Source organism: Arvicanthis niloticus, chromosome 18 (genome assembly GCF_011762505.2).
Source record: "Arvicanthis niloticus isolate mArvNil1 chromosome 18, mArvNil1.pat.X, whole genome shotgun sequence".
Taxonomy (NCBI): Eukaryota; Metazoa; Chordata; class Mammalia; order Rodentia; family Muridae; genus Arvicanthis; species Arvicanthis niloticus.
In genome coordinates, this window is record NC_047675.1 from 40,691,574 (window position 1) to 40,700,363 (window position 8,790).

At 45.0% G+C, this 8,790-nt stretch overlaps 1 protein-coding gene across 8 annotated transcripts in view; it reads left to right on the forward strand.

Moving 5' to 3' along the window:
• Wwox (WW domain containing oxidoreductase) overlaps positions 1-8,790 on the forward strand; it is a 902,911-nt gene that overhangs the window by 346,886 nt on the left and 547,235 nt on the right. The window contains exon 9 of one of the 8 annotated variants that reach the window (XM_076915925.1): positions 3,630-4,305. The exons of the other annotated variants lie outside the window; for them this stretch is intronic. Within the exon in view, the coding sequence (XP_076772040.1) occupies positions 3,630-3,695 (66 nt within the window). The 3' untranslated portion in view covers positions 3,696-4,305. Of the gene's footprint in view, positions 1-3,629; positions 4,306-8,790 lie in introns of those variants that run through there. 8 annotated transcript variants of the gene reach the window in all.

The following is an 8,790-nucleotide window of genomic DNA, read 5'->3' on the forward strand; positions in this document are numbered from 1 at the left end:
AAGTTCCCAGCCTCACAGAAAGTGTGCCTTCTCGCTCTGAAGGCCTCCATTCTGCCCAACAGTGTCTGCTCCCCACCAGGGCTGGGATCTTTCTTAGCTCCTGGAGAACATGTCACAAATACCTTGCATGTGACTTCACTGAGAATTAAGTAGTGTTTCAACACTGTACCAGACATCCACATGCAGACATAAACATGTATCCCGAGGTGCTTCTAGGCATGCTTTTCTGTAGGACCAGCAAAGGTGATGTGTACCATCGCAGAAAATCTCAGGAAGTCTTCTCAGCATCCCGAGATGGATATCTCACACTGATTACATAACACTTGCAAAGTTGTCTAAATCTAATTTTGGCTGAGCTATCGTTCTGGTCTGAGGTTGCCATTTGATGGTTCTGCAGAGACAGAGACAGTCTCTGAAGCAAGTACAAGTGGCCCTGACCTTTATCTGTGTGCCACTATTTCTTCTGTGAAACAGGAGTCACAGTTGCCCAAGCATGAGGATTAAAACCACTCATGCTTCATTGCTCAGGGGCTGGACATCTGAGACTCAGTGAGGGATACCCAGGTCTTTGCCCTTTGTTTTTCTTATTAGCAGTGCATTATTCTGATAATTATTTCGATCCCATCTTGGGGCCAATCTTTTCACTCCTCCTGCCTTGTCCATTTCAAACCCTTCTATGTAGGATAAGACACAGCAGTCTGCTTCCTCCACATATGATATGTGTTCCTATTATGTGTAGAATGCATATATCACATATGAGTATATGTATATAAAACACTCGTGTGTGTGTGTGTGTGTGTGCGCACACACACATATACTTAGAATTTGCTATGATTGGAATGTTTGTTTCCATTATTTAAGATGATAGGTTGAAATCCCAATTCATGTGTGGATGTCTTTAGGATGTCATTGGGCTTTAGGGTAGAGTCTTCATAGACTCCCTCCCCACAAGGCTCATGGAATATACTGGAACAGAGAGTGTGACTACTGTAAGAGGCAAAAGTCAGGGAGGACTGGGAACAACAAAAAAAAAATGTCTTCTGGATATGACAGAGCCGTTGCATCAGGTACTCATCGTAGCTGGGGTTGCCTGGATGAGATTTGCCCAAGTCTAACCAATCAGCATTTCAGAATGGAAGGGAGGGCCACATGAAGTCCCCACCCCTAGCTGAGGAGTTCCTGGCAGTTGAGCTGGAGTGGAGGGAGTCAGTTTTCCTTAGGGGTATGGATCCTGGTGGTTTGCTCATGCTTACAGCCAATACCCATTTGACCCAGTGGGCCATGAAACAAGGGTGTGACATTGAGGTGGGATGTGGCCTGGGGGAATCTCAGAACAGTAGGAAGCAGGGAGTGGGGGGTGGGGGTGGGGTAGATGTGATCAAATACAAATGTGAAATTCTCATAGAAAGCCTGAGTGTTGTTTTTCAAAAAGTACAAGAGAGATTTTCACTTCTACCACATGAGGTGAGGAGGTGCCTTCCACACCCTTAGAGTAGACTGTCCATAGACACCACATCTACTGCACTTTGACCTTAGACTTCTAGTCTCTGGAGTCAACCTTCATGGGCATGACATTTTGTTATGGCAGTTTGAATGTTGTTAAGATAGGACTTTTACGTGCCCCTCCCCCCCATACCTGCTTGATATAAAATGTAGGGTCTGTCTATGCATAGAGATTTGAATTTTGCTCTTCTCGTAAGCAGGAGGACACTATTCCTTGCCTCAATTATATCCTGATTTCATGACCATTCCCCAAATGGGGTCTATTGGGCTTTCACACAGTGTCTGAGGTTTTTCCCTTCGTGCTGGCCATGAATAGTGATGCAGTCAGCACCCTTGCCCAGTCTAGACGGATGCTTTGATTCTGATGGGGCGAGTTCCCAGGTGTGGGATCGCTAAGCCAGACTTTAAACTTTTAAAATGGCTTTTTATCATTCTAATGGATTGCGGTGAGAAGAGCCAAAAATCATGACAGGAACACTCGGAGTGAAGTTTTTAGATGTAAAAGCAGATGGTAATTAAGAGGACACACATTAAAGAGGGTAATTTGAGCAGCATTTCACAGTATTAATTGGTTTTAATGTCTCCAAGACTTTCAATTCCATTTTTTGAGGATGAGGAAGCAGGTGGTAATTCCTAGGCTCTGCTTGATGATTTTGCACGCACAGAGCAGAGAGGGGAGGCTCCTTAATCTTGCTGGTGCTTGGGCAGGACAAAAAAAAAAGTATCATCCCAAGAAAGCCAAATGCTCGGCAATGGTGGCACCAAGAAAGCCAATTATAAATGGACACGGGCAAGTAGGGATGGCCACTGAATGTGAGGAGGTGGGTGGGAGGGCCGTGGGGGTGGTGGTGTTTACTTTGTGGGACAGAATGCCAAGACAGCTTTGTGAATCTTCACACTTGCTGCTCATGCATTAGATGAAGGGGTTCACCCTCACCAGACCCAGTCTTCCCATAGAGACTTCCCTTTTACCCAAAGTCCCTGAAGTTCAGCTTTTTGAGTCCAGGGAGGGGGGTCCTTGATGGCTTCTGATAGAAGATTGGTGAGTTTGTACTTTGCCATGACTCACACGTAAAAGGAACAGAGAGAGCTCTGAACAGTGGTGTTTGGACTGCAGTCCGAACAAATAGGCACTTCATGGAGGATGGGTTGGCAGGACCAAGGAGATTGCTGGTTCTAGATGCATCCATCGGCCTTAGCGGACAAGCAAACACATTCTGTGTGAGTACATCATGAAGAATTGACAGCCTTGCATCCCGACCTTGGGTAGCTCACTCACAGGGCTTGATTATTGATGCCAGGGGATCTAGAGAAGCTTCAGTGTTCACCTTGTAGATTGTCTCTGCTTTTCAGTGCAACATTTCACTGTGAGCGAGTAGGCAGTGATGGACTGTCCTAAGAAAGAGTCGGGGGGTGGGGGGGAGGTGTAGAGAAGGCAGAAAATTATCAAAGCTGTATCGAAAGTACTCAATCTGGTACTGCTAACCTCTAGCTATATGATAGAAGACTCCCCATATACTCAGGCTCCATCCTTTGTAGGGTGGACAGCTCTACTCATAAGGGAGAGACCAGACATTCACACCCGTCAGTGATATAAACTTTCTCATTTACCTAAGGTAAATTTTAAACACACATTTTCCCCCTTTAGGGGTTATGCTGTGCCTGTTTCTGACTTTATAGGTGTTCTCAAAATGCTTTATACTTGTCCCTCTATTTCGCTAGAACAAATCCAAAGTCTGTTGTAGACAATACTGAGGGCCAGAGTTCCAGATTCTGGTGTTATCAGAGTTTGGGACTTTTGCATAGACTTTTCCACTTGAACACCATCTGACATGGCACTAAAAAAAAAATGTACGTATCTTATCTTTTAAGGTAAGCATTAGAAATATTGGGTTTTCAGGTTGGGTTGCTTAACAGTTGCCCACAGCTGGATTTCTCAAAGTATTAGATAATAGTCAGTCATTGATTTTAAAAAGAAACTCATTCTTGGGGGCATCAGCCTACTTGGAAATAAGTCTGCTCTGGCCCTATGAGAGCACATGTGCTTATGGGGGCAGGGTTGGATGGTGGGGTGTGGAGAGAATTCACCTATGCCTTCCAAGATGTTAACATACTTTTGGTTCTAGATGGAGAAGATGACAATTGTAGCACTAATTCAGGAAGTCCAGGGTCAGAGAGAAGAAGCAATTTGACTGAAGCCGATTGCACTTCCATTCTGGGTGTACCTGAAGCTATGTGTTCTTTTCACACACGGATGCATCGCCGTGGAGGTGAAAGATAGAAGGAAGCAGAAGACAGATGTTGTAAACTCACGATGTAGGTTTGAGACTCATCTATCTTTGCTGTCTGGTCTTTACTAAGGCAGGAAGTACAGTCATGAAACCTCGAAGGGGTGGAAAAATGAAGTTCAGATTACAAATACAAACAGCAACACCATGGTGTTGTTGTTACCTTTGACAGCACCAAAGGCTACTTCAGACTGTTCCTCAGGCCTGGCAGGAACCTTGGTGTGTGGACATCCAGTTCTCTTCTGTGCTGAGTGGAGACAACTCGCCTGACTCTCAGACTGTTCTTGCCATCTCCCTAGTCTCCATGTCATTCTTCTCTGCCTCCTCAGTCACTATTAAACGACCTCTAGATCTCTCTTTGCCGCCCTGTATTACCATTAGGAGACATCCACACTGAGAAATCGCTCAGTTCCTGTTTTTGATTAATATTTTATCAGCCACAAGAGGAAATGGTATTCTGCAGCAACACTAATTGAGCAGAGGAGATGCTCTCACCAGCTTAGGTTAAAATGTACAGGGCCGGCTGCAACTTCAGAGACTGCACGAGCCTTGGGATAAAGAGTCCAGCATCAGCACCTCGGGTGATGGTAGGGTGAAAGTCCATCACAGTTCCAACAGAAACCAAGCAACATTCTTTCTTGAATAGTATCTTAGAACGTAGTAGTGCAGGTGATGATGACGACGATGATGGTAAATCATGATAAAGCCACATATTAAAAGAATTCATACAAAATATGAATTTTATAGTGTATAATTTGTGTGCCACTGTATATAAATTTGAAGTTACTCAGTGAGCAGCCATGGACTGGGTCCCTGCAACACTCAATTGCTTAGACGTCAGCTCACCCTGGTCTTTATTGAAATGGTTCTATAACAGAGGAAGCAGAGTAGCTATCAGTTACCTTGCTGTCCGGTAATTACCGGATGATAAGCATTTGAAGGGTTGAAGATCGTAGGCTTAGAAGCGACCCTAGTCTGACTCTTTGTGAATTTCAAAAACATGCATTCTCTATCTGGGTGGTGGGATTTTAATTCTCACTAGACAGTCTGATGTGTGTGTGTGTGGTGCGGGGTTATTCCATCACTTTTATTCTCTTGAAAAGACTTTGTTTCTTATAGTGTAGTTCAGGCTAGATAGAAATGGCTTTAGCAGTGCGTGGTCTGACTGTGTTAGAAAGATGAGCTGTTTGCCCTCACTCCTGATGTCCACTGGAGGCTTCTGATTTATGAGAAGGTGAGCCTAGGGCAGAGGAACCAGCTGTTCACAGACTCCTTGAAGGAGGCCCAGGCTCTCAAGGGAGGAGGCAAATGCGGGGTCGGGAGAGAGGGAGGGAAGGTTCAGGGTACAGCTAGCATCAGGAGTTTGGGGGCCATGAAATTCCAGGTAGGAACATAGCACATTTTAAGAAGCAGCAGAGGTACTTCCTTACACCTTCCCTGGATAGTGGATTGGCGCGCGTGGCTCAGCGTAAGCTCTTCACTCAAGGCTGTGTTCTCAGGTGTCTGGGGAAGTCATCATTACATCCTGGCAGTTCCAATTTGTATGGCTATCAGATCCACAGCAAATAATGCAGAAATGTGTCAGCCTGCAAAACATCCCTTCCTAATACTCTCATGGGCTCGGGCCAATTCGCTCTCCTTCCTTGTTCTCGATACAGTTGCCTTTGTTATTACGGGGCTGCAGGTATTGTTGGTGGACTGACATTGGAGTCATAATGGAGATTTCTGTCTTTCGGTGCTTAGATATGTTTTTTCCCCCCACAAGGCACTTCATTTTTAACCTTCTTCCATTAAAATCCAGCTTAATTAGTAAGATTTAATGAACCAGAAAGTTCATATTTGTCTTTTAACGGATGAATTATTAGCAGCATGTAATGGATAATATTTAAAATGTAATAAAAAGAAGTTTAAAATACCAGCTATTCAGTCTCTCGTGACAATACAGAGCCAAGTGGAAAAAGATTTTCCTGCAAGAAATAGCCCTTACTTTTTGGTCTGTATTGATTCCTGAAATAGACTGTGGTCACTCGGTTTTGTAAGGGACGGGAAGTTGCCAACAATATGTTCTCTCATTGTCCTGTTTCTCAGGGACAATGATGTCTTGGAGTAAATGGTTGTGACGGCCTGGAGTCTCCCGGGCTACATCATCTCATTCCCCCTCCCTGTATCTCTCCATCCCCATCAGTCCTCTGTGTTGTTGACACGGAATAATGGTGGCCTAACCAGAGCCTTGTGTAGGAGCTTTAGGAAGGCGTGTGCTATTTTAGTAAGGCACCAAGTATAATTTTTTTCCCTCCTAAATGGAGACGTAAAACACAGAAGCATGGTTTGCCATTTGATTGGGACATCAGAGTTTATGGTTGTGAAGCACACAGCCTATCTGCCTGTGACATCCAGTAAGCAGCTCCAGCTTCTGTAATTTTGATGAAAGAGCTTTGTCAAGAGTATTTCAGTGCAGACATAGCACACAGCTCTGGTTGTTAACAAGGCCTTGAGTGTCCACACTGGAGTAGAGGATGCTCAGACCATAACTGCACTGTGGTAGAGGCGGGAGTGGGAAGAGATAGGACATCAGTGAGGGCTAGTGGAGGGATACTCCTGATACTGCCTGTCTCCCTCACCCAGCCTTGAAGAATGGCTCTTCACTACCATCCACATCAAGGAATATGGTGACTTGTAGGGGAGTTGGGAGAGTCAGAAGGACAGGTGATGCTCTAAGCTCCACTGTTCTGCCAGATTCCAGTGAGCAAGCCCAAACAAGCATGAAGTCCAGCGTGGCACCAGTTCCCGAAGTGTATACGTGGTCTCATGCCACCCTGGACCAGCCCCTGGTGACCAGAAAAGCTCACTGCCATAGTGTGGTCATTGGGAACATCCCTACCAGTGCCTCCTAAGAGGGCAGAACCCCAAATTGCATGTTTAGCAGAAAAGCTGTTGGTATCCAGTGTAGCACACATGATCTGTTCTTCCTGCAGAGTGACTTTAAGGCAAGTCCGTACCTGAACATCTGTGTCCTCCTGGAGTGTTTGGTATGAAACAGCCTAAACACACAACAGAGCACACTCTTGGTAGATGCTTTAGGAAACCCCTACACTTTGTAGGAACCAGAGGCTCCATGCAACTAGGAGATAATTTTGAATCAGCTCATTTTTCTTTGAAGTTGATGCTAGATATATCTTTTTCATTTCATTCCTGTCCCTTAATCAGTTTTAACTATCTCCAGTTAGACATGTTTCAGCCTTGTAGTGTCTCTTAACACAACCTTTTAGAGCAATGTGTGTGGTGACCTTTGGTCTTTATGTTAGCTTGGAGTGACGACTTGTCTGTCTAGTGGTTCTCAGTTGGGTAATTTGGCTTTCGGTTAATATTTGGCAATGTCTGGAGCGAGAAGGGACTAGGGGACAGATGTTCCAGCCAGCACCCGTTGGTTGGAGATGAAGGCTATGTTTGATACTACCGTGTACAGGACAGCCCTGTACCCCTAAGAGTCAGCGTTGTCTTGGTTACGGAGCTCTGTACATCCACTATGGGAAGGTCGAGGTGTTTATGTCCTGGGACAAGTTAACAGGGTTTGTAACTTAGCTCTCGTTCTCCTTCAGCCTCATTTACTGTGGGTAATTAGGAGAAATTAAACAGAAGAGTGCTGTCACCCCGTGCCTATCTGCAAAGCATCCAATGTGCTAATTAGAGTGTTTTGTTGCCAGTAAAAACAAGAGTCAGAGCCTATGATTGATTCATGATTATTTTAAAATTAATGCCGCTATTATCATACAAAGCCGCGGTAAGTGGAGGTAGGAGACCTTCTGCTGAGAGATGTTAAGTCAACATTGCAGTAAACACACAGTAAACTCATTTGTCTCAGGCTTAAGACTTTGTTGTTTCTTTTAAGCACTTCTTAGACGCCCGTGGGCTTTTTTAACATTCTTTGAAAGTTGTAATTTATTAAATTTCTTTTTTAATTTGGCTTGCAAGGATGAACTTTAGTGATAGCTCTGTGGAGAATGAAAAGAAAGAGCTGTTGGTTTATCGGCAGCTCTGGAGCTTGGACTCTAAAAGTCAGGCCAGTGGGGGAACATGGAGTTCTTGTGGGCTTTCTCACACCCGGGAGGAGGAGTCAGCCGCTCAGCAACAGTGATGCCGGGTGACCCACTCAGACCTGTCCTCACATAACCTAGTAGAGGTTAAGCTCACTCTCACCAAAGCATTTGGATATGGTCCTTGATTCCCCTTTGTTTTATTTTATATTTTGTTTTCTATTTTGCTTGTTTAGGTTTTGTATCTATGGACTCAGTTGAGGTAACCTCTCATTGCTTCCATAAAACAGCTGACAGGATTAGTCCAGGGAAGGGAAATTTTATTCTGGTTCATGGTTTCTGCCCATTATAGTGTGTGTGTGTGTGGGGGGGGGGGTGCAGAGTTCATGACCATGAGGTTACATAGTGAACGTGCTTTATGGCAGGAATCTCTGAAGGCAAAGAGGTATGGGCATGAACCCCAAGGCTCAGCCTTAGGAGGAAACTTGGCTGAAACAGAAAGAGAATGGACGGCCTATTTGTAGGGAGATTGTCCCAACTCTGGGCTTTTAAATCATGATTTTCCTGAAAATCATATGTTGCAGGCTAATGTCCTGCTTACCATTCATCCCTTTCTTCTTCCCCTTGCACACGGGGAATGAGAACTGAGCCGTGTGTGTGTGTGTGTGTGTGTGTGTGTGTGTGTGTGTGTGTGTTAGAGAGCGCACCACCACAGAGCTCTGTCCCCTGAGCTCTGTCCACGGAGGTGTCTGTAGAGCCCCCTCAAACTTTTGAGACAAGGATCTGAATTACTAGACTGTCCTTGATCTCACTCCAAAAGCCCAGTCAGACCTTGAATTTGTGATCCTCCTGCTTCAGTTGTTGAGGTTACAGGTTTGCACCCCAAGGAGCTTTGTACCGTAAAGCCTGCAGACCTGCAGGTCCTGTGTGTCATTCCTTGCTGCTTCTTCTGCTGCTGTCTCTTT